General features: G+C 42.9%; 2 protein-coding genes and 1 long non-coding RNA gene across 4 annotated transcripts; 2 read left to right on the forward strand and 1 right to left on the reverse strand.

Annotated features, from left to right (window-relative positions):
* On the reverse strand, positions 1–23,612 carry slc5a10 (solute carrier family 5 member 10). The gene is made up of 15 exons (XM_034591523.1): positions 23,324–23,612; positions 23,181–23,252; positions 21,967–22,071; positions 21,396–21,455; positions 20,970–21,074; positions 20,773–20,878; positions 20,157–20,237; positions 19,860–20,065; positions 16,658–16,793; positions 5,931–6,038; positions 5,680–5,830; positions 5,206–5,374; positions 2,361–2,576; positions 1,377–1,470; positions 1–1,246 (listed from the first exon to the last, which is right to left on the reverse strand). The coding sequence occupies exons 1-15, from the start codon at positions 23,429–23,431 to the stop codon at positions 1,050–1,052; spliced, it is 1,914 nt and encodes a 637-aa protein (XP_034447414.1). The 5' UTR covers positions 23,432–23,612; the 3' UTR covers positions 1–1,049.
* LOC117765252 lies at positions 8,393–18,819 on the forward strand. The gene is made up of 2 exons (XR_004614537.1): positions 8,393–8,756; positions 18,611–18,819. It is a non-coding gene; the product is annotated as an uncharacterized LOC117765252 (long non-coding RNA).
* On the forward strand, positions 9,148–18,140 carry LOC117765162 (protein FAM83G). Of its 2 annotated transcripts, none has more exons than XM_034591503.1 (5): positions 9,148–9,972; positions 12,772–12,939; positions 13,864–13,988; positions 14,813–16,187; positions 17,198–18,140. In XM_034591503.1, exons 1-5 carry the CDS (start codon positions 9,481–9,483, stop codon positions 17,567–17,569), a joined length of 2,532 nt encoding a protein of 843 aa, XP_034447394.1. In that variant the 5' UTR covers positions 9,148–9,480; the 3' UTR covers positions 17,570–18,140. The 2 variants fall into 2 exon arrangements, with proteins under 2 accessions (XP_034447394.1, XP_034447404.1); XM_034591513.1 differs by having other exon boundaries at positions 14,813–16,155; positions 17,198–18,136.
* Positions 23,613–26,415: the final 2,803 nt, after the last annotated feature.

Genomic DNA, 26,415 nt, shown 5'->3' on the forward strand with positions numbered 1-26,415 from the left:
CAAGTTCTTGTCTTTTTAATTGACGAGTTTTTCACAATCCAGCAGTTTGTACTTATTAATAATTTTTCAAGGATTTAACTAATAAACGTTAACACTATATTCGAGTTTCTCAGCCTTGAGGTTAGTGGGACACAAGGCACTTTCTGTCACACTTTTTAGTATCAATAAACTTATTTGTAATACCAAAATAGAAATGTAAAATTTATTATTATTATTTAAATATAATTTGGATGCATCTGGAGTTCAAGCTTCACTTTTGAAAACAGACATTTAAATGATTGACACTTGACAATTTGGGGACAGGGTAGAGAAAAGGGAGACACATTCAGATTTATATTAATATAAAAGTTAAATATTGTGATAGAACACTAGTGCGATAGCTAAACGTTCACAAAACCTTACACGAAAGACATAAGGCCATCAACACAACTGTATAATTACCAATATTCATATAAATATAAGGAAATTGAAATATGAGTCACTTTCAACCTAAAACACAAATGTATTATTCTTATATTATCTTGTCAAAGACGTGTATTGATGTTAGTTTGGCACGAGCTTCACAGTAATTTAGAGTTTACAACATGAGTGAAGTTTTATGAACAAATAACTAATAGTGGGGCAGAAGTCGAATATTAAACATAACATGTAAAAGTACAGTATATATAATAAGGTGTTTTTTGAGCTGCTCACGATTTGAAAACATTGTGATACGGTGCATTTTTGACCCTTTTCACCTTTTTCTCATGACTTGTTCCACTAACTAAAAAGAACATGTGTTTTCCATTATTGCCAATCCCTATGTGTAATGTGACACAGATGTGGATCCAGATGTAGATAAAAGAATGTCTCAACATACATCAGGAAACTAATACGTGAAGAGGTTTGTGAGGATTTAGCTCTCTGGGTATTTACTATTTTAAAATATGTAAAATATATAAAACTACAACTACTTCAATAAAATCTGTTTGTTTCTCCACCTTCTTGGATCTGGAGAAGTCAGTTGCTGTTTGGCAGACGAGCAGGATGTTAGATGTTAAATTCTCCGCTCAGGCAAAGTATGCATAGAGAAAGATGTTAATGCAGATCAGCAGCAGCGCGTTAGCACAGCAGAACCTCGACCAGAACACACTCTCTCTAAGAGTGGGAACTCTGGGAGCTGGAGCCGGCTCCGCCCGCCGCACTGCTGAGATGCACAATCCCTGCACCCGCTGACCGCACGTCACCCGCAGAGCTGGCTCGGAGCCTGCAGCAGCAACACACACACACACACACAAACACACACACAGAGCAGATACAGGAAGTTACTCATAGTTGACTCTTCATCACATGATGGCTGGTTTTATCCTGAGTGGTGTTCATATCCAGACTCTTACCCTGGGAGCTACGGTGGCTGACAGAGGACACTTTCTGAAGAGGAATTTCTCTCTGTGGCTGCTCGGTTATTGTCCACCAGGTCAGGTTACACAACTGAGACGGAAGTGGAAGCAAATGCAACACAATTTAATTTGACAGTTAAGTCAAATATAAAGAGGCTGAACATGTGTCCTGTTGTGTATAAAGATGGATGACATGACGTCTACCGAAGGTGAAGCCAAAACCCCTTGATTGCCCCCTGGTGGCTGGCTGCAGCGTAGGCCATAAACCCCTGCCTCTCCAGCATGTTTCCCAAAATGCTGAACTGTTCCATTAATGCTATACTGGTTCTACAAGTAAGATGTGTCATATCATTCATCATGTATGTATATTGCATTTTAATGTTGAGTTCATGTGATTCCATTTTACATTTGATGTTTTGTGCATATTTCATAATCAATACCAGAAATTCACCAGAGAAAACCCCCAGATACAAAAGTGTGGATTTCCTGCCTTTAGGTGGACATTGTTATTTGTTGTCTCAGGATGAATGTGATGAAAACTGAGTCGTATGTGTTTTTAGATTTGCTTAATTCTCCTATAACATGGTTTTCTATCAGAGAGGCTGATGTTTGTGTTCAGAGTTCAAACGCAGGTCAGAGTCATGTCAGATGTGACAAATATGTCACCTGATGTAATGAGCCTGGAACATTTCACGTGTCATTCGATCGTGCGCAAAAATACATCTACTTTACTATGAGCCTGGTTTGTGTAGTTCACTGTTGATCTTTTGGATTTACATGGGCTCGGCCTGCGACTGGTTTCTAACGTAGACCCTGACCTTCAGTTAATCTGCTCTGAAACGTCCAGCTGCCTGTTTCTTTACCTCATGTTCTTCTCCTGTTTTATTTTTTAGGAGATAACATTGCAGGTGTATCAACAGAAAACCTGCTGAGCTCACCTGCTTTACAGTTCTGTTATTTACCGTCTCCATGTGTACACACCTGTTCCGGGGTTGGCGGCGGCGTGAGCAGCGACACTATAGTGACCACGATAGCGGTGAGGCCACAGAGCAGTATGGCGAAGTGGAGGTAGTGGACGCTGCGCAGCACGTTAGGGGCTGAATCCACGATGCCACATCTGGGAGGAGGGAACCCAAACTCCAGCACCATCCTGCACACACCCACCACCAAGCCCACCATCAGGCCCCAGAATGCACCCTGAAAACACACAGACAAACACACACATTAACGCACACAGACAACATTACATGCCCTATTTAGTGATACTGATATTTTTGGCTTCAGTCTGAGCAGCGTTGGGCGTGTTCAACTCGTAAAACTCTCACATTCCCACCGTGATAACCTGTCGTCTTTGTCACGTCGCATATTTGCGCACACGAGCAGTGTCACAATTAACTCTCTGTCTCGTTCTGTTTCCAGCTTTCATCAAAGAATGTGATCTGTGCGGTTCGACGCAAGAAAACAATCAGCCTGTCGCAGCGCTCAGAGCAAACACCCCTGCTTCCCTGCTCTTCTCACTTTCCCCTTTATACACTTTCCTTTAAAGCATTTCTGTCTTTGACATATTTCTCTGAACAAATTGTTTAAAGTAAATAAATTAAGTTTAAGTTTAATTTAAGTTCTTTTTTTATATCAATATAAATCTATATAGATTTTAAGATACATAGGATTTGGGGGAATTGAATCCCAAAGTGTAGTTTCTAGGATTAATGGATCATCATAAGACACATGTTAGATATGTGCTCTAAACCTATAATGACTCTAATTACAGGTTTTACGAAAGGATTTTATGAGTTACACGTGCTCCTCTGGTTCAAAGAGAACAACTGTATTCCCGTGTAAATACGTCTAAACTGTTTGCTCTCTGCATGTGACACATCCTGAGCAGTAACGTGAGACCTTTGACCCCATGAGTCAACACCTTTTAGATTCCTCGAGCTCTTTGCTCTAAACCCTGTTTATCTGCACAAACAAAGCGCTCACGCCTTTTGTGTAAAAGTTGACCCTGCGCAATAACATTTTTAAGAAACAGATAGGTAACATTTTTACAACTTCTCCAGTGAATATGGGTTTGGTGTTTGCAAGAGTAACAGAAGAAGCCTATATTGATTTAAACTGTGCTTAAATTTGGTTCAACGTCATTGTGCTTATGCTGCGCAAGTCGGAATTTGGACTAGTAAGGTCTGGGGAACCTAACCGACCCAAAATCCAAGATGGCTGCTGCGCCAATAAAAAGTTAAGGCATCACCAAAATTACCCCAATTAATCCTGAGGGGGACAACATGTGAGTTTCATGTTAATCCTTCCAATAGAAATTGAGACGTTTCACTAAAAACTAAAAATGTGAACCTGCTTTGCTGCAAGAGGAAAAGTCAGGGGATCATTAAAGCCAGTAAGATTTATCCTCTGGGGACCAAGAAGTTCCGCATCAAATTCTATCTCAATCCATTCCTAAGTTGTTGAAATATTTCCCTGTAGACCAAAGTGGTGGAAGGGCCAACATTTCTTTCCACTAGCAAGAAAGGATTTCTAGGGACGTCCTTATTTGACCAGCATTATCAGCAAATCAGTATTTTCTGGGCTATTGCAAAATCCCAGTGCATTCTCAGCCAAGTCCATTGTAAACCAACTGTAGTAAGAATAAAAGGTAAAAGTCAAAGTAAGCAGACACTGAAGCCTCATCCAGAGTTGGAAAGACGTTAATATTTACATTAGAGAAAAGAGGGGAAACACTTTCATTGTGAAAAACCTGCGAGAAGCCTCTTGATTTCAGGCTTTTCAGTTCAGTGGGTTGGGCAGCGGGCCAGCACACAGCAGGCACACCCTAGTAATAAACCAGGGAATGAATCTTGACAATGCAGCAGACTGGTCTTTACTTGCTCAGACACACTCACACGACAACATTGTTATCTATTCAACACCGCTGTGTTATCTTTATCCTCCGATCACACTTTCCCTCACTTGCACTCTGCTGCCAGACAGAAACAATCCCTTTCATCCTTCGCAGTGAAAGTGCAGCAGATTCATGCCGAGGAAATCCATACAATGCACTTCATAACACACAAACATAAAAGTGCAGACAAACATCCACCCGCATGTGGACTTCACACCCAGCAGCGAGGGATGTTTGCACTCAGCTGGATCCCATGTGAGGCCAATAAAACTGCAAACCAGTACAGTGTGGGAGAAAGGACAGAACGCTGCGCAGAGGAAAACCTCAAAACTCCAGAATATTCTGCTGAGTAGTTTGGTTTCAAGAAAACTTTGTGTATTTGGAATACAATTTAGTTCTGTGTGTTTTCTTTAATAAAAACTTGTGCACATGTCTGTTTCTGACTGTAATCAATGCATCGATAATTAGCTGATTAATGGATTTGATTGTCAAACTCTGCAGAAGCTTTTTGAGTCATTTATTAAATAAAAATGCATAATTCATAGTTGCTGCAGTTTCAAAAATGTGAGGATCTGCTGCTTCTTTCTCTTGTTTCTCTCTTATTGGTGTAAATTGACAAAATTTACCACAAAGGAGGTTCTGTCTGTCTGTCTGTTTGTCAGCAGGATTATGAAAACACTAGGTGGAAAGATGGGATATGGGAATCTTTTATTTAATGTTGTGAGGCCTTTTTGTTTTTTTTAACATTTCACCTATTTACCAGGAATAATTCATAGATTTTGATGAAAGAAATCAAGCATATTTAGGGGATTGATATCTATGAGTGTTTTTCAGCAAAAACCATGAATTAATTATTGAAAAAAATCGAATTAATATATCAGAAGTTGTAACACAAGTGTGGACCAGGCATGTGTTTGTGTGTTTGCTGCGAACCTGCTCATTGGTCCTTTTCCAGAAGATGGCCAGAGTGAACACAGCGGTGACGGGCGGAGCCAGGTAGCTCGTCACAGACTGGATGTAGACATACAGCTGGCCGCTGTTGGCCGACTGCAGGATGGGGATCCACACCACACTCACCACCACCAAGATCACCGTCACGATCCTGCAACAGCATGCACACAACTTCTCGTTCACTGTCTCCACACACTGGAAAATCGGTATTTAACCTGGGGGTCAAAGTTCACCCTCCACAGCACGGAGAGGGTTTTAACTCAAGGTCACTAAAGCCCAACAGATGTTCTCAGATCAGTGGGCCCACCCACCCACCCACCCACACACACACACACACACACACACACACACACACACACACACACACACACACACACACACACACACACACACACACACACACACACACACACACACACACACACACACACACACACACACACACGTGTCATATACCTGCCGACCAGTAGCAGCTCTTTCTCTGGGGCCCGGGGCCGGTGTTTCTTCCAGATGTCCATGGTGAAGAGGGTGGAGCTGCTGTTGAAGATGGAGGTCAGTGAACTCATCAGAGCTGCCATCATCACCGCTATCATGAGCCCCCGCAGGCCTGTCATACACACAATGATGCACAGATATACGCAGGAAGCAAAATAAACCACCACAGCACTGACACATCTTGGAAATAAAACAGGATGCTGTGTTCTCACCACTTGGCATGAGTTCAATGACCAGTTTGGGAAAGGCGATGTTGGAGCATCCCACCTCCGCCCCACACACTCGAACACACTCCTCAGGGTCGACACATCCCACAGTGTCTGAAACATGAAGACGAGTCAAATATCATTTACACACAGGAGCGGAGGGAGAAACTGAATATTTTACTCATGCAGAATTCATGTCGTCTCTTGTTTCTGCTTGAGAAGGAACTGGGGTGGAATTCCGGCTCATTTTCAACATATACAGTGCCTTGCATAAGTATTCACCCCCTTTGGACTTTTCTACATTTTGTCATGGTATAACCACAGATTAAAATTTATTTCATCGTGAGTTTATGTAATGGACCAACACAAAATAGTGCATCATTTGGAAGTGGGGGGAAATATTACATGGATTTCACAATTATTTACAAATAAAAATCTGAAAAGTGTTGAGTGCATATGTATTCACCCCCTTTACTGTGAAACCCCTAACAAAGATCTGGTGCGACCAATTGCATTCACAAGTCACATTTGCAAGTCACATAATTAGTAAATAGGGTCCACCTGTCTGCAATTTAATCTCAGTATAAATACACCTGTTCTGTGACGGACTCAGAGTTTGTTGGAGATCATTACTGAACAAACAGCATCATGAAGACCAAGGAGCTCACCAAACAGGTCAGGGATAAAGTTGTGGAGAAATATGAAGCAGGGTTAGGTTATAAAAAAATATCCAGAGCTTTGAACATCTCTCTGAGCACCATAAAATCCATCATAAGAAAATGGAAAGAATATGGCACAACCGCAAACCTACCAAGAGGAGGCCGTCCACCCAAACTGAAGAGTCGGACAAGGAGAAAATTTATCAGAGAAGCAACCAGGAGGCCCATGGTTACTCTGGAGGAGTTGCAGAGATCCACAGCTGAGGTGGGAGAATCTGTCCACAGGACAACTATTAGTCGTCTACTCCACAAATCTGGCCTTTATGGAAGAGTGGCAAGAAGAAAGCCATTGTTGAAAGGGATCCATAAAAAATCCCGTTTGGAGTTTGCCAGAAGCCATGTGGGAGACACAGCAAACATGTGGAAGAAGGTGCTCTGGTCAGATGAGACCAAAATTGAACTTTTTGGCCTCAATGCAAAACGCTATGTGTGGCGAAAACCCAACACTGCCCATCACCCTGAGCACACCATCCCAACAGTGAAATATGGTGGTGGTAGCATCATGCTGTGGGGATGCTTCTCTTCAGCAGGTACAGGGAAACTGGTCAGAATAGAGGGAAAGATGGATGGAGCCAAATACAGGGAAATCCTTGAAGAAAATCTGATGCAGTCTGCAAAAGACTTGAGACTGGGGCGGAGGTTCATCTTCCAGCAGGACAATGACCCTAAACATACAGCCAGAGCTACAAAGGAATGGTTTGGATTAAAGAATGTTAATGTCTTAAAATGGCCCAGTCAAAGCCCAGACCTCAATCCAATAGAGAATCTATGGCAAGACTTGAAGATTGCGGTTCACAGACGGTCTCCATCCAATCTGACTGAGCTTCATCTTTTTTGCCAAGAAGAATGGACAAACCTTTCCATCTCTAGATGTGCAAAGCTGGTAGAGACATACCCCAAAAGACTTGCAGCTGTAATTGCAGCGAAAGGGGGTTCTACCAAGTATTGACACAGGGGGGTGAATACTTATGCACCCAACAGATGTCAACTTTTTTGTTCTCATTATTGTTTGTGTCACAATAAAATATATTTTGCACCTCCAAAGTACTATGCATGTTTTGTTGATCAAACGGGAAAAAGTTTATTTAAGTCTATTTGAATTCCAGTTAGTAACAGTACATAATGGGAAAAAGTCCAAGGGGGGTGAATACTTATGCAAGGCACTGTAGGTCAGTGAAACTATTCTCAGTATGTTGTATATAACAGAAGACAATGATAATACATAAATAAATGAGTTATTTTGCAGTAAAAGCATCTTAACGTGATATTTAATTCTAGTATATTATTCTATTCCACAAAGAATGGCTTCCTTTGGCAGTTTACCTGTACATTCATTCTGATACAGGACTTTACATGATTTCATACCAAGTGAATTGAATTGAACTTATAATTAGACAAATATGATCTAATAATCCTTTTTATTTCACTGTTCATTGTATAATTTATTGTTTTTATGTGAGTCCATCACTTTTTTATATATTTTAGTGCAACACTAACCCCAATTTTATCATATTTTAGTGTTTGTTTTTGTGTGAATGTAAACGTGAAATATTCAGGCTGTGATTATAATATTCTGAGGTAATAAGTGCTGCAAAAATGATCATATAATAGTGTAAAGTAATAAAGTACGTTATGTCATCATTGGACATTAGCCTCGTCACAAGGACAAGTTGATTCCATTTAGAAAGTTAGATACGGGACATTTAAAATTGAATCTCACAACAAGAATCACTTTTCTCTGACCTAATTTTATCCTCATGTCACAATAAAGTGATCCAGACATAAATTCTCAGTGCTTTTTCCAGAGTTTCCACAAATAGCAAACATTTCCTCTACTTTAACATTATTACACATAAAACCACAGTAACCACATGAGCCCCAGGACATGGAATTAAAAAGTCCCACATGGAGCCAGTGAAGCTCGTCTGTGTGTTTTTAATGGTTTGGACTGAATAACACGGTTCCTCTGTCCGGGCTCGAGGGTGGAGTTTGATTCCTCCCTTTCTCCAAAACCAACCACCGGACACTCCGCCTGTCTGTCCCCGGGAATCGGCTTCCGTTGCCGCATTCCAGGGCCACACACACACACACACACACACACACACACACACCGGTAGCTCCCATCTCACGGTGGCCGCAGGAGGGGACGTTTTCCACGGGAGATAAGTGAAGATAAACCGCTGTGAACCCGGACCGGGAGGAAGCGGAGACTCGGTGGAGAAGTTTTACCACTTTTTTTTTTTTGACTCCGTTTTTCGGGGGGAAGCTCAGCCACGTTGGAGCCGCTGTGACAAGCCGACGAAGGAACCGGGAAAGTGACTCGTCAGCGCAGAAGTTTGAGTCACACACGCTGAGCTCCAACACTTCCAAACGAGGATTAATGTCCTGTTTTAACCTCGTGTTCCCGGTTGTGCTGACTCACCGGCAGACAGACAGACTCCCCCCTGCCTGCCTCCCTCCCTGCCTCGCTCCCTGTCTCCCTGCCTCGCTCCACGGCTGCCGGGCCCCGCGGCTGCAGCTGCTGAGCTGAACCGGGCCGCGGCCGCAGGGACCCCGGGCTGTCAGGTGAGAGGCGTGGCTCTGGGCGGGGGGAAGCTCCGGCAGCACCTGGGCGAGGGAGTGTGCGAGCGGAGGAGCACTGAGCAGGAGCCCGGGCTGAGGGAGCGACCAGGCGGGGAGCAGAGGACAGCGGTTCCCAGGACACCGGGACACGGTTATGACCCACGGCGCCTTCTCGAGGTTTGACCCAGCGGACGGACGAGTGGAGACCGGGTCAGAGAGGATCTAGGGTTGACTGCGGACAGACCGGGGGACAACCGGGGGGACAACCGGGGGTCATGGCTCATTCTCAGGTCCAGTGTCTGGACGACCACCACGTCAACTGGCGGGTGAGTGAGAGCAAGCCGGAGTTTTTCTACAGCGAGGACCAGCGGCTGGCCGTGGAGGCGCTGGTCACCAAGGGCCGGGACGCCTTCACCGACTGCCTCCACCAGAGGGGAGTCCGGGACTTCCTCTCGGAGCCGGAGCTGGAGCGGATAGAGCGCTCGACGGAGGCTTACCGGCCCGGGCACGAGCACCATCAGAAACCAGACACCCCCGGCCCGGGGAACATCACCCCGGGCTCCGGGGAGGAAGCCGGGGACGGGGAGGTGTCGCTCCAGTACTGGCCGGACCGGTCCGAGGGCTCCGTGGTGGAGCTGGACCTGGGCTGGCCCGAGGCCATCTCTTACCGGGGGGTGACGCGGGTCACCGTGTACACGCAACCTCCAACCGACGGACACACGCACATCAAGGAGGTGGTGAGGAAGTGCATCATGGGAGCACAGAAGGTGAGAAGAGGAGGAAGATGGTGGTGTAATGTGGAGAAAACCGAAGCCACTGATGGAAAGAAACCAGTTAAAGTTACTCAAGTTCTGTACTTAAAGGTCCAGGGTGTAGGATTTAGTGACATCTAGTGGTGAGGTGTGATGTTGCAGCAAGGGAACACGTGGTAACCTTCCGTTGTCATAAAAACTCGAAAGGTGTTTAGTTTGTCCAGTCTGGGCTACTGTAAAAAAAAAACATGGCGGCCTCCGTAGAGAGGTCTCGCTCCTGATGTAAATATAACGTATGTAAATATAAAGTATTTAAATATAAAGGCTCATTCTAGGGTAAAGAAAACAACAATTTGTACAATTTAGATGAAACACACTAGTGAAAACATTCCTAGGATTATTTTATATTTTATTTCTGCCATTAGATCCCTTTCACCTACATCTTACACACTGGACCTTTTTAAGTACAACTTTGAATAACTTGTACTTCATTTGTACAATTTGACCCCATGTGTTGCATTGCATTACAATCCAGACTGGATATTATAGCGTTTACTCCACAACATTTATCTAACAACTATAACTTAACTATAGTTATTTATCTAATGACTAACGTATTGGATAAAAAAGCTAATCCCAAAAAGAAAAGATTGAGTACTTCTAATGATACTTTAAGTAGATTCTGTTGATGATACATCTGTACTTTTACTTGAATATGATTTTGAATGCAAGAATTTGACTTAAATTGAGTATTTTACATGTGAGTTCCTCCACCCCCACTCACAGAAACAGTAATACTCTGTGGAGTCATTCAGTTCAACAGTTCTGCAGAGCTCACTGTCTCTGTATTGTTTCAGGTGTTGGTGTTTTGCATTGTAAATTATTATCTTTCTATTTGGCTTCTCTATTGTTATAAAAGTGTTGGACAGTGCACATTATAATGTGATATAGTCCGATACAGAAACACGACACTGGGTCCACCCAAACTGTACGACAGCACTGAGTCAGCACGAAAGGAAACCACAGTTAAAATCTCATCTGAATTAAGGAAGTGAGGTTATTGCGCTGCTGCTGAATGTACAACATGACATCGTGGTTCTATTATTTCACTGGGTGCTCAGTTTATATTGCAGTTCAACACCGTAACAACATAAACATGCTGAGCTGTGCTTTTGTGGCACGATACACAGAAATACAGAGATTAGCAGTTTGATCATGAGTTCGGGGTTTTATGGTCATTTTATAAAGTCATAAAAACTAAATTCTTTCTGGTTCTAGCTTCTTAAGTCTCAGGTTTGCCAATGTCTCGGTTATACATAAACAAGGTATGTGAAAATGTGACAATTGTCTCTGAGCACATTTCACTGCTGGAACTCAGACATAATTAAATAATAGTAAAAACAGTAAATAATGAACCGCATTAATTATTTTTGACAACGTAACAAAGAAGAAATAACACCAGACACGTAGATAAAGTGAGAATAAGACCAAAGAGCACGAGTGGAGGAAAATAGAGGGATCAGATCAAATAAGATCAGTTTGAATCAACAATTCTTAAACGCTTTCACTAAATGAAAAGCTTTAGTGAAAGTTTTGGCATGAAAATAATCGTTACCTGCAGAACCTAAGTGTCAAGTTACATCACACGATGAAATGTTTTCTCTTTCATTTCCCTCTCATTGTTTACATGATCTTATTTCAAATCACTGACTAATCCAGATTGGTTGTTTTGATCACACCACTGACACCTATGAAGTTCCCTGGATTGAATTCAATCCCGTGTCTCTGTCAGATTTACATTTTACTGAACCGTTTGCATATCATTCTTTGCCTCTGTCTCACGAACCTACTTCCCTTTCTCGACTTCTCCTACGTGTGCCAAGTTATCACAAGTCTGATCTTGTCACGCCAGTGGGAAAGAATTCTCCGACGTCACTGAACATGCTACATGCCAGCGCTCTGTGCATGACTCTCACCCTTTAAAGATTATGCACTATTAATTATTGCATCTTATCTTCTGTAACCTTTTAGTTTTCTACCATAACTTCATTGTGATTTACAAAGCCACTGATCAATGACACCAATATTTCAACTGTTGACCTTATTTAGATTAGGATTATATGACATGATTATGAAGTTTACATGAGTTCAGGATCAAAGTCTTCATGTCAACATTACTTCCACTACGTCATATGTTTGAAGTTCCCTCCAGGATATTAAAATCCCAACCTGAAATAGTTAAATGCTCGATGCTGCCGTGCTCCATTTTGAGTGTTCTCCTTTTTAATTTAGCAAAAGCTTTCATAATCTGGTTAATATCCTGATATTGGTGTCCATGTGAACGAGTTTATTGATAGTTGGTTTCAGAGGAAAGTCGCGGTAGACGACAATAACATCCAGGCTCAACCAAATTATCTTTTTTTTATCTTTGGCCTCAACTTCAAATCAGTTTCTGCAGTTTTAATCTCCAAACTGGGTCATGTGAAGAGTGAACAGGCAGCGCTGTGTGAAACGTCCCATTCTGTCGAACACGCACCGTCCAGACGCGTAACAATTTATCACCGCTCTGCGAAAACAAACGGTTTGTTTCTAGAAGTCTCTTTATGGGGCATTTAGTTTCAGGACTGTTAGAAAATATTGTCTGTCCCAGAGGATTTGACTTATTGTTCAAATGCAGTTCTCACAAGTGGCCAGCTTCCTGTCGAGGATATAATGTGATATAATATTGTTGATTAATCGAACCCACCCTCACAGAGCAGGAAACGTGTAACACCATTTGTGCTTTCCTTTGTGTGTTTGTGTGTGTGTGTGTAGGTAATAGCTGTGGTAATGGATGTGTTTACAGACGTGGATATCTTTCGCGACATGCTTGATGCTGCATATAAACGCAAAGTTCCTGTATACATCATCATCGACATGGCTGCAGTCCCCTGCTTTCTTTACATGTGTGGCAGAGCTGATATGCACCGTGGACATCTAAAGGTATATATCCACACACACACACACACACACACACACACACACACACACACACACACACACACTCACCCTCCCAGATGGTGTTTTCATAAGCCGGGGGGGGGGGGAATGAGCTGGTCGTACTGCTTCTCTTGTTATTTAAAAAAAGCACCAGCACCAACGCCAATTTCCTTCCTGATATATTTGAATACAAGGGAAAGATTTGGAAGTCGGGCACACGGTTGACGGAGGTGTAACAGGTTTTTCGCCTGCAGGCCTTGGTAAGGTGTGAACACCAATAAATTGCTCTCCACCGGCTGAGCGTCTGTGTTGAACTGGTTGAGGCAGTAACAGAAAATTAAAAATAATACCCAAAAGAATTGGATGGAGGCAGTAAGACACACAAAAGCTTCCCTGTCAGTGCTGCAGCCGATCAAACAAACCATGTAGCCGCTCACTTCTTCTGTTTCTCTTTCATTTCTCCTTCCTCCTTCCTCTTTACCCACAGAGATCCCCCACTCGTTCAGCTTCTTTCTTATCTGCCATCTCCCTTATTATGAGAATTCACGACTTCCATAGTTGGTGTCTCCTGTGAGATATCGCACAGAACATTTACTTGCGAGGTAACGCTCGGCCTGGCACCACACCCTTATCACAGGCCCGAAGACAAACACTGCAGGGTGTGTCAAGCAAGCATGCACATACACAGATACAGACCATGCTCTAACCTGTAGAGTTAGTCAATTTGAAGTTCTAGTGGTGTTGATAGAGATGAGCTGCTCTTGGGCAACAACAAAACTAATTATTTTCTGCCTCCCCATGTTCTTGCTGCCTTTATTTCCCTTTTATTCAGTAAAATACCTCCTCCTGTCGGTACCAAATCCCCAAGTAGGCCTTTGTGTGCACAGCATTAACTCTACATGAATGTGTGTGTGTGTGTGTGTGTAGAATTTGCGTGTGCGCTGCTGCGGAGGCGTGGAGTTCTTCACTCGGTCGGCACAGCAGGTGCGTGGGTCGCTGAGCCAGAAGTTTCTCCTGGTCGATGGAGACAGAGCCATCTCTGGTTCATACAGGTGAGAAGTCTACTGAACAGAATGTGGTGAATGTCTCCGTATTGTTTATTTGAGCATCTAAAGCTGCACCTATTTTATCATTGGCAACACATGAAGGTGAGTGTTTGTAACCTGAAAGGAGGTCACTTTGAGAGATAAGCCTCGAGTTGCCTCTTTGTTGTCTTTTAGCTCATTGTTTTGTTTCTCTGGCCCACAGAGTTACAGTCTAGGGTCTTTCTCATTGTTCTCAGCAAGTCTCAGATAAACTCACTTTGCAGAATTGAGCAAGCACCAAACGGCAGAAAGCAAATGGTTGTGGAACAATGTGGAGCATTCAGCAGATTATGGCCCAGATACTTCCCTCAGGAGTTGGTGGAGACAAACACTGAGCTTCAAGGAGATATGCTAATAAGATGATCTAGCTTTTTGTAACCCCTTAACCCTGAGTGCCCAAAGCAATGGATGAAATCTCACAGCAATGCACGTCAATAGCCCCCCCACCCACAACCAGCCCAGAAACACTGATTTAAAACCTGTGAGTGTATCTGATTTAACGCGTTTTGGACAATGCTTCAAAGAAAATTGACACCACTAAATCTTTACAAAGCATGGAGCATGAATATTTACTTAAAAGGTGAAACTTTGTCATCTATTTACCAAGATTTCTGCATGTTCTCATTGACTTTATGCCTTATTCTACCAGGAAATTAAAGGAAAACCATCTTGTGATATGTACAAAGGGCACTATATGCTGCATGACTTCAGTGCACAGTCTGGTGTAATGATTAAACCTAATGGTTGAATCACTGCTGTGAACTTATGTTTCCATCTCTGTGTTATTGCAGCTTCACCTGGTCGTCCTCTCGTTTGGACCGTAACCTCATCACCGTGATCACAGGACAGGCGGTGGAGACGTTGGACCTACAGTTTCAGGACCTTTACCTCGTGTCCAGAGGCGTGTCTCTCAACAAGGTTCCCATGGTGGACGAACCCATCCCCGACCCGCTGCCCGAGGTGGCTCCTGTTCCTGTGTCAGCTGCTATTGCAAGGAAGCTCATCAATCCCAAATACTCCCTGGTTACCACGGGAGCCCACAGTCCAGCCCCCTCAGACAAGAACTCAAACTCTGCAAATCCCACGGGGCTAAAAATAAAGAAAGTGCGTCTCAAGCAGGTTATCGAAGAACCGCCATTACACCCAGGATTAGCCCATCTGGAGAAAGCATACATGATCCCATACCTGCCCACCTGGCCAGATCCTGACCCACCGAGCGACGTGATAGGCTTTATCAACATCAGGGATGAAAAACGGGCCAATCAGGTTCATCTACAGAGGTCGGAGAGGTTTGATGTAAGCCGGGCTATACGCTTCAGCTCACCGCTGACAATGAAACCCGAGCCTGAGGAGCCTGCTCCTGGTCGGGATGCAAACGCAGCAGAAAGAACCAAAAAGCCCTCTGGGAATACAAGTCCAGAAGCCTCTACTCCTGTGAACACAACCAGCAAACAAGTCAAAGAAAAAACAAACGCTCCTCCCAACAAAGACCAAACTGATTCCAGTGTGGCCCCTCAGCCGCCCCACACACAGGACACACACAACCCAAATCAACACACTCCTAAATCATCACCTGGCGTCACTGCTGATTCACAGCCAACAGATGGCGCTAAACAAACTCCAGAGACACAAACCCCAGCACCTCCTGTTCCTAAACGCCGCACCCTGCAGCTGGTCCTGGACCCATCCACTTCAGAGCAGCCTGGACAACCGCAGGTGACTCTTATTAAAATGGACCAACTGGAAAGTCAAGATGACTCTTTGAGCAAAAGGAGAAGCCAGGCGGAGCTGACGTTAGGCCGTGGACGCATGACATCAAAGAACATGGACGGGGACTCCGGCAGCAACGACGAGGGCAGCCAAGACAGCACCAAGGTCATCTGTGACCGAGCGACCAACGATGATCCTTCAAGTGCTTCCACTGTGTCGGAGGAGGAGTTTTACGATTCCCCGCAGGAGCCAATCGACCCGCTGATAAACGGAGTTTCGACGGGTTCGGGTCACGGACATCGGCACGGAGACGGGGTCAACATGATGGCCCGCCTATCCCAGAGTATGCTGGACCTGCGAGACCCCAGTCAATCGGAGGACAGCGCCGCCCTCATCCGCCAATCACAGCAGCTCCGCAGACAAGGTCACCCCTCACCACACAGGCACATAGGAGAAGTGAGCAATGGCCGACAATCAGAAAGTTTATATTCGCTTCTTTTTCTGTCTAATCAAAGTTTGATTGAAAAATACTTTTTTATTGTTGAAGCAAAATGTTTAGTTGATTAAATGAGCCAGAAAACAAGTGAACTGCAAAGTATAAGGAGTTAAAGCTAACCCTAACCCTTAACCCTAACCCTAACCCTATTTTCCACTGTTTCCCCACACATTTTATAAACTAAATGATAAATAGATGAACTGAAAGAGACTGAATAATCACCAGATTACCTGTTAATTGTCAGTTGCAGTTAGAACATGTTCAGTGACACTCCCTGTACAGGAAAATGTGTCACACGCATTTATTCCAACTCGTCTGAAAAAGGGTGTGCTAAGCCACCACCTCCTCACAGTTCAACACGTCCTATGATTTCTCCTAATTAAAATGTGTGTGATTGTCCACTGAGGTGTGTGTGTGTGTGTGCACGCACCCGGATAGAGCGCTCGGCTGATCATGCCGGGGAGGATGATGAAGATGAAGGGCAGCATCTTCAGATAGGCGGCCAGGATCGATGCTCCCTTCACGTGACTCATGCTCTTTGCAGACAGGGAGCGTTGTACAATAACCTAAACACAGAGAAACAGAAACAGTCATAACTATTAACTTTATACATGTAGCACCTAAAAGAATTATAGAACCAAATGTCCCGTTGTGCAAAAATGAAGCCAAAAAAAATCTGGATACAGGTGATGGCCATCTTGAGCTGGTGACGTCATGTAGTGATTGTTCAGTAGAGCCACGGTATCAAAGTCAGTCTCAGCTGTCAATCGTGTCATTTCACCCTGTTTTTCAAGTAATTAATTAAAACCAAAAGTACCAGAAGATTGACCTTAGTTTGGTCCATGTCCCGTAAACTACAGCCAACAGGGGGCTATCCAGATGTTTTGGCTTCACTTTTGAGAACTGTCACGTTGTCCATCTTTAAAAAACAGTCTATGATTAACATGATGTATCCTTTTTGATCTTCTAGTTGTTCCGGACCTCTAGATCTCCAGGTAGAGATGCAAGACTGCAAGGAAATAAAGTCGTCATCGCCAAACCGGGAAGTTACCACCGCCCGACTCGAGCAACTGGCCCGGTGATCGGAGGACACCGTTACTGGCACAGTCAAGTGATGCAACCCAATTCGACCCAGCTGCAGGCAGAGACGCGGTCCAGCCGGTCGCCACGACGCCCCAGCCCGGGTTACAGGAAGACGGACCAATCCTCGGCACAGCCGCCACCCAACCCATCAGGGCCACTAGGAGTTTCTCTCTCAAAACTGACCAATTTCAGACACTTGAGGGCACGAGGAGGAGGGTCGCAGAAGAAAGCGACTCAAAATAACAAGGCTGCTAGTTAGAACAGAGGACCTGTGGACACACGGACGTTTGTTCATAAAGACTTCCTGCTACGCAACTGGTGACTCTTCACTGTGGAATCCTTCCTATCTCAGGCGTGCATGTCACTTCCTGTTTTAAACCCTGAGGCTAAGCTATTTAATTGGGAATTTTGACTGTTAAGATTTATGAATCTGATATGATGATGTGTTGTTAAGAGGTTTTGCCTGTAAATTAATGACTTGTCCTTCCAAACTATTTCTTCCCGGTGAAAGGTTTTCAGACCGGATGCTTTCAGTGGCGTCCGGCTGATAAAGTGTTTCAGAGGATGTTACTGATCTGAGAGGAAATTAACTTTCCAAACAAATGCATGACACTTTTTTTTTTTTACAATGCATCTCTCAAAATTTAGTAATCAAGTCATTTAGGCATCTTGTTTCCAAGGCCCTGTTCAGACCTGGAGTTAAGGTCTGATCTCACTTCACTGCCCTATGTGCAAATAACCAGTCATTTGTATTTGTTTAGACCAAATGATGTTGTTTTTACCCATTCTGAGTTTAGAGATGTGTCCAATGTCGCTGTGTTTGTGTGTCGGCGAGAGGGAGGAGTCAGGAGGGGCTGGATGAATCTCGTGCTGCTGTGAAGAAAGATTTTTACCAATTTAAGAAAAAGTCCAGATTGTGATGTGGTGATATTGTGACGTCAGCTGATTCTGTGGTTCTTCACAAGTGACACATTTACGTTCAAACAGCGGAAATAATGCGTCGCAGAGCAGCTCCCAATATGGTCTGAGGGACACATTTCGATGTGTCCAGGCCTGAACTGAGATCCGATCTTTCAGGACAGATTATAACACCAGGTCTGAACAGAGTCTAAGATTTAATAGAAGCATATTTTGTAGATGATAAACGGCACCATACTAGATTTGGGCAGCTTCTTCTCTACCAAACACGGCACTTCAGCCTTGTAGGGAATCCTTTGAACGAGCGCTTCCAGTTTAAATCTGCTTCTTTCCCTTTTCAGAATTTCACGCTGTAATATTTTTCCATATCAAACACACACAGATGTGACAATCAGCTGATGTTTTCCCGCTGATATGAGCGTCAGGCTCTGGGTGTTGGTTCCACTGTGGTTACTGATGGTGCGAGGGTAAAGCTACCGTGTTGCTTGCTTTACGTGTGAGGCAGATGTTGTTGTGGACACCAGGTGTATTCGATGTTTAACACTGATGTGGGACTAAAAGTGAATGTTGTAAATAAAAAGTCGGACTGTTTTCTCCGTTGTTGCCTCAAACAGATCAGATTAAACACCAGTTAAAGATGAGTCAGCAGCAGCACCAGTCTCGACACATCAGGAAAATCCTTATGTCTGACAGTGAAGGTCTATAACTCAAGACGCCAACGGCATCTGCACCCAGACATGTGATCTGGAAATCCTCAAGAACGATGAGTTAATGAATGTGTATGAGTTCAGTGAGGTATTTTATGTCTGCTTTCGCCTCAGAGAAAATATATGATTCTAGTTGTAGGTTTCTGAAAGGATCTTTGAAGCCTGGTGTTGGGTTTTGCTGGAGCTGGAGATTAACTTTTCTCTTTTCACTTTAACAGAATGGAGTCTGATATTAGTAGTATGAGCAAAACCAAAAATCCAAGATAACATTGAAAGATTACACTTGAAATTGGAAAATGTAGTTTAAAAAATCTCAACACAGATTTGACAGAAATGATTTTGAGGACAAACAAAGACACAAACTAAGATTATTCATAAACAATGTGTGGAAACATCTGGTTCAACTTTGACCTGCCATATTTATTGTCGTTGAGCAGGTTCAGAGATTTTCAGAGGCCACAGTCAGTTGACAGAAAACTTTGATGGCCTCACTTTCCATTTATTTTACAAATATGCTAAATAAATAGAGCTTCCATGTTATTTTATAGTATTCTTGTGGTATTTTGACTATTTACTGTACATAGATGCAGTACTTAAGTCAATCTTAGTGGGTAAAACATGTGTTACTGCAATCCTAGATTTTATAAGTTGAGTCAAAAACTAATAAACAACCAAGACTACAGATGGAAATGGTCAAAGGTCGCAGTGAACACACGTGAGTCTGGAGGAAAATGGATGAAGACTGAAATTACTCTGCTTGGTGGAGACAAACAACCTCGGGGCTGTAATTCTAGTTTCATGTGTTTTCAGAGAGAACGTTTTTCACTCCACTTAAATCGAGGTTTTGGTCCATAATGGTCACTGGTGGAAACTGCACCTCAAGACACGTGTGTATTGTCTCTGATGTGTATTTCGTAGATGTACCTGGTCAGTGCACCAGTACCAGGTCGCCAGTATGGTGAGGCCCAGCGTCATGCCAGGCCAGGGCAGGTCTCCGGTGACGGCGTTCCGGAACAGGTGCATGGCGTCCTCGCGTGGCAGGTGGCACGTGCTGTTGGGAATGATCTTACTGGGCACCGCCATGCTGTACACACGCTCCAGGTTACTGTACCCCCCGATCTTGTTAAAGGCTGTGGATCAAAGCACAACTCCCAACTACACATATCCGTATGATACTAAAAACTGCAGATGTTTGCCTTTGAAGGATTGAAGTGTGCATACCAGTGATTGTCAGGATTATCGCTCCTATGATCATGATGACTGTCTGCAGAGTGTCTGTGTAGATGACGGCAGCAAGACCCCCTGAAAAGAAGCATTTATTGATCATGCATCTAAACTTACACACAAGCAGGCAAAATAGATGTGGCTGTTCACAAGAGCATGTGATCCTGTTGGTGAAACTGTATGTGCGATGGGATAGATCAAGGAAAAACACACAAATGAGATTCTGTGCAGAAATTATTTTTACAAAAGATTTAAATAAGAACTTATACTACAAATCACTGGATTGGAGAGAAAAGGTTGAGCAAGCGCGTGGAAAGATATAAAAAAAAAGAACAAGAAACAAAGTGTCCATTGTTTTAAATTCATAAAACTGTGAATTCGACAAAGAGCGACAGAGTAGAACTGAGTGAGTGAGGTTACTGAGTGCATGGATGGATACAAATACTAATACTACTGTGTATTCTGCACAGAACAGATTCTTATTTGCGCTTGTAGTATTATTATTTGCTTGGTAGTGATTTATCTACAAAATATAAGTTGTGCACATGCAAAAAAGGTTCTGTGATGTGATCAAAACCGACGCACAAACATTATGTCGTAGTGGTTTGTGTACCTGCTATAGTGTAGAGTGCAGTGACCACCAGCATGAGGACAGTGGACAGATAGAGGTTCCATCCCAGACACACCTGAACAAACAAGGCTCCAGAGTACAGGTCCGTCTGGTGGCGGAAACACAACAGTCAGTGGCAGACAGGGTTGTGCTGTTTTATTTTGTGTTTCTGTGTGTGTGTGTGTGTGTGATTGTCGTACTGATATCTTCGTGAAGACGGACAGCAGCAGCGAGAGGACAGCCAGGTAGGTTCTGATCCTCTCTCCTCCGAAACGACGACCCAGGTACTCCGGCATCGTCACGATCTGAACACGCGTGAGAACCAGAGCTCAGAGACATGATCACATGATCCAGCAGTGAGAGGAAGGTGACAGTGGATATGTTTGATGTGTTCACACTTAATACAACAAAGAGCAAACATAAATTGATGACCTTATTATGAGAAGACTAGACTGTGTGTGTGTGTTTGTGGTGTAACACCCTGTTGGGGAATTTTCAAGGCGGGGAATTCTTGTCTGCTGAACCAGCCTTAACAAGCAGACATGCACCAATGTGTGTGTGTGTGTGTGTGTGTGTGTGTGTGTGTGTGTGTGTGTTTGTGTGTGTGTGTGTGGGTGCAATCTAACCCCTGAGGAGATGTAGACAGGCACAAACACCCAGGCCAGCGCCAACAGCACATAGGTCGCCTGAAAGAGGAAAAGGAGAATGACCCGTCAATCAATCAATCAATCAATCAATCAATCAATCAATCATAAATCATCTCTCTGTTCAACCTAAGCTAAAAAAACATTGAACTCTTTATAAGAAATGAATGAACCTTGACACTGGTTCTGACTCATTCTTCACTTCACCACCTAAAACCTCTGGATGTCTTTTATAGAGTTCTGCTGCTGCCCCCTGCTGCTGGTTGTCTGTTACAGCTGCACAAACTCTAAGTAGTTTTATCTCCTTGCTAGTTTGGTAAAGTATCTATTGCAATGCTCTCATCATATATTTTCTTTTTATATATCAAAGTAAATTAGTCATTGAAGCTGCATGTTGTTGTTTTTTCGGCACAAAAGGTGGATTAGATGGATCATCAGACCTGATCTGCTTCATTCCATTTGACTCCAATGTCTTCAGTTAGACATATTTCATAACGTCCCGTGTGTGTGTGTGTGTGTGTGTGTGTGTGTGTGTGTGTGTGTTTGAACTCACGTTCCATTCAAAGCCAGTGACAGCGATGCCTCCAGCAGCTCCAGTCCCGGCCAGACCGATGAACAGCCCTGATCCCTCTGAGCTGGCGAACAGAGACGCTCCGATCTGATGGACAGGAAACATGAACTTTACCTCAAGTACCAATATGACATCAAATAAATACTCTGCTACAAGTCTAAGTATCAGAAGCAAAAATCTGGGTACACGGTCAGAAGAATAATAATAGTATCTTAGGCCTGTGATACTTTATTTTTGATAAAGTTACTTTCAATGACTTCATCCACAGATAGTTTAGTCCAGTGGTTCTCAACCTGTAGTTTGTGTCCCTTCAAAGAGTCACAGAGGTTTTTTTTTGTGTTTTCATTTTGTGAATTATTGGATTTAAAAAAACATGTCTTTGGGACAGAAATTCAAATGAAATTGTTCGAGAAATTTAGAGGGAAATTTATTTCTAGTGGAACAACTCGTAGACATCAGAAACTTTGACAACAGATACTTTTTAAAATGTTTTGTTCTGGAAAAACTTTCATCTAATCTTAAACGATATATCGTATTTCATATTTCAACTTATCATATGTTTTTATCGTATCTCAATCTAAATGTAAAAACTACAATACTTTACATTTGAATTTTAGTAAAGTAGCAGAACGCAAAAACTACATGTAAACAGTAAGAACGATTCATTTGACATATTTGTATTTGTATCTGACTCCAGTAGTCTGTCTGTTGTTATGCTCAACTTTTTGCCAAATATTTATATCAGAATCACTAATATACATTCATCTGCTTAACGATATTTGCAGTCAGGTGCCGGTATTTCGTCAGTTTATCAGAAAAATATACTCAAATATACTTGAATTGAATAAAAACGAATTACAGTATTTGTTTGAATCCTTTTCGTGTAGGTTTAACATTCAAACACATTCACTCTTGTTCTCGCTTCATTTCTAAATCTTGCCCACATGACAACACCTGGTTCAACTCATTGTATGAATGAACAGTGTGATATTGTAGTTGAGCTACATTTGTAAATGTAATTCAAGCAGACTGTTGAGGAGGACTTTCTACAAACTGGCAACAACAAGTTGATTCATACTGGTAAATGATTTATTAGTCATTTTTTTTTAGCATAGAAGTCATTTGGTCCCGACAGTTTTTGCTTCATTCACGAACACGACACCAGACGAGATCATCAGATACAAACACTCACTCACCGGCCACCAGGCCATGTCCCGTCCAGCCAGAAAATATCCACTCAGGGTGTTCCTGCTCACCCTGCATGACGACTGACAGAGAACAGTGTTACACTCACACACACCGACACACACACAGACACACACACAGCTCTGACTCTTACCCAGATGCCGACTGCGATGTTGAGAAGAAAGTAGGTTGCTATCACAATAATATCAGAGGAGCTGAAGGACTGAGACAGGGCGTAGAAGTTGATGGTGGAGTTAGACATCCTCAGTGTTCACAAAAATACACAAACACAACCTCACACACACTTAGAAATACAGCACAACCACACACACACACACACACACACAGCTGCTGAGTCTAACACCTGAGCAATGAGAGTCTCATCAGACCGACTCACAATCTGACTGTGTAGAAACACCTTAAAATCCCAGCAGTAACACCACACAGTCAGACACACACACTCCAGCTCCAGTCCCAGCTCAACTACAAACTGACCTGGCAGTTACCGGCAGCCTGACACACACACACAGACACACACACACACACACACACACACACACACACACACACACACACACACACACACACACACACACACACACACACACACACACACACACACACACACACACACAGTCACATGTGAGTGTGTGAGGAGGGCAGGCCTTGGCTTGAACTGATGATTAAACCCATCACCTTAATGTGACACCTGCAGCGCTGACACACACACTGTGCCGGGGGATAATGGAGTGTGTGCTGCGGGTGGAGGCGAGTGGAGTACAGCAGATGCTTGCGTGGACCAGAGTCCATGATGAGGCACACATACACACACACACACACACACACACACACACACACACACACACACACACACACACACACACACACACACACACACACACACACACACACACACACACACACACACACACACACACACACACACACACACACACACACACACACACACACACACACACACACACACACACACACAGATGGTCAATCATTGGCGATGACAAGTTTATAATCATTAGCGTCTCAACACATCTGCCGGTAAGTGCTGAGGAGGGTCAGTGAAAGTGTGACAGATAAACAGTTTCAGTCACTAACTTTTAGGAAGCAATTACCAAGTTTGCACAAAATAAATCAATCTAATAACACAACTGGAGCTGGAGGATTTGTGTTACAGCTGCTTGATACCAAGATCATTCACATAGACCCTGTAGGTGCAGAGAAATACTCCATTCATTTGGGGCATGTTCCAGCAGGGGCCTGGGAAAAGGGCAGATTTAACAGAGAATACATTTTAAGTCATAAAATAAAGATTTTATATTTTAAAGTCTGTTTTAAAATGGATGGGAAATTAAATATGCTTTTAATCTGTAATCGTATGTTTTTCGTTTATTTCCACCGCTGATACAAATTCAACAAATGTATTTAGCTTTATCTTATAAAAACTAAGCTAAATTAAAATCAAACAATTATCAAAAGTCCATATGAATATGAAGACAAATCTTAATTCATGATACAAGATACTTCAGCTCTGCAAGTTAGACGAGCGGCAGTTTATTTTGTCCATAGTTAAAACATTTTGGGTGTAAAAATCCCTTTTGTGTTAAAATCCTTCGAAATGCAGCTCAACAGGGAAACACAGCACCGTTATTTGTAATGTTTGATTATGATGTGTATTTTATATTTATATTTGATCTGCTTTCTATGTGTTTTTTAATCCAATGATTCATCGTTGAGCCTTGTTAAAAGCTCTGTACAAGTATTATTACTATTATTACTATTATTACTATTATTATTATTGGAAGATCTGCAGGTGATTTGTCTCTAACTCCAGCAGCTGAAGACTCATTGGCTTTCTAGACTTCCTTTGCACAGAATGAGGAAAGTTATTTTTGATTTTGATTTAAAACACAGAAAACATAAAATGTTGCCGAACAAATCCAGACTTAAAATCCTCTGAATGCAAAAATAATTCTCATTCATCGTCTTTGTTCTGTAAAAGTGTTTGTTGCACCAGAACCTTGGTTCATCTTCAGCTTTTACACTTTGTTCTCTGTCCATGAACGTGTGTGTGTGATTAATGATGATGTGTGTGACGTCAGGGCGTCTCCATCGCCACCATCTGCTCCTCAAACACTGACAAACACTGACCAGCAGCAGTTTGTGTGTAATTTCACATCAGGGAGCACGAAAGCAAATGTACTTGACTCTCAGGCCTCTCCTCCTCCTCCTCCTCCTCCTCCTCTTCCTCTCAGACTCGTCTTCCTCTCACATGTTCAGGTCAAGAAAAAGTTTCAGATTTTGTGATTAAACTTTAAATTAAACAGAAATGTGGTAGCAGAGGAAACTCTCTATAACCACATAGCTAAAGTGCTTCAGCCCAGATTCACACTGTCATCCGGCAGAATGATGGCACCGCTCCTGTTTGCCAGATCTGGGCCACGATCAAACCACAGCAATAACAGCACCACGTTTGTTTGGGGATATTTGGGCCACATTTGCTATTTTACAAGAGGGAAACTTTAGGCCCAGATTCATTTTGTCCGGGGCCACAAGAAAACCAGAAGTTGCCGCATCACCGCCTGAAGGGGCCCCCATCCGTATGCTCTCCAACACAACGACAAGTTAATACATAAACAACCAGTTAATATGTTATCAATAGTTTTATTTATTCTGCACAGCCCCACATTTATTCTAACACGTGTTGTGTAATAAGACAAAAAAACAGTACCACTGAAGTGTTTTTAGGGGATCTCCCCCGAGCTCCAAAGGAATCAGACGTTATAACCCGGCCTAAAGAAAGAACCACATTTAAACCTCATCAAGGAGAAAGTATCGACAGTCAGAGCTGTGAATGAGAAGAAAGATCACATTTAAATTAAATAAAGTGTCTTGTGTGAGGAAGCAAAGCGGAAGATCAGCATTAACTTTGAGGTCTGCGGCAGAAAGTCAAAAATTAATTTACATAAATAGAACAGAAATACATGAGAATGTGTTTATTTGTAATTGTCGGGGGGGGGGGCAACCCTTTGAAATATTAAACCATTATTGTCATACAGACATATTTTTTATCAATGACCTGATCAACGCTGCCACCTACTGGTGTAACAAATTATGATTACATTCTTGAGAGGTGAGATAAAAACTTTAAAATAAAGTCCTGGACATGAACAGAGTATTTCAATGACTATAAAGAAAACTGTGGATTTGTACTGGGAATCCTTTGAATTT

This window comes from Hippoglossus hippoglossus, chromosome 1, assembly GCF_009819705.1.
Source record: "Hippoglossus hippoglossus isolate fHipHip1 chromosome 1, fHipHip1.pri, whole genome shotgun sequence".
Classification (NCBI taxonomy): Eukaryota; Metazoa; Chordata; class Actinopteri; order Pleuronectiformes; family Pleuronectidae; genus Hippoglossus; species Hippoglossus hippoglossus.

Coding starts and splice junctions, on each gene's coding strand:
- LOC117765162 (XM_034591503.1), top strand. CDS start 9,481: ATGGCTCATTCTCAGGTCCAGTGTCTGGACGACCACCACGTCAACTGG. Junction 13,989..14,812: donor GCCATCTCTGGTTCATACAG/GTGAGAAGTCTA, acceptor GTGTTATTGCAG/CTTCACCTGGTCGTCCTCTC. Junction 16,188..17,197: donor CACACAGGCACATAGGAGAA/GTGAGCAATGGC, acceptor TTGATCTTCTAG/TTGTTCCGGACCTCTAGATC.
- slc5a10 (XM_034591523.1), bottom strand. CDS start 23,431: ATGTCTAACTCCACCATCAACTTCTACGCCCTGTCTCAGTCCTTCAGC. Junction 21,456..21,966: donor TCACTGGCTTTGAATGGAAC/GTGAGTTCAAAC, acceptor TTCCTCTTTCAG/GCGACCTATGTGCTGTTGGC. Junction 5,831..5,930: donor CATTGAACTCATGCCAAGTG/GTGAGAACACAG, acceptor TGTGTATGACAG/GCCTGCGGGGGCTCATGATA.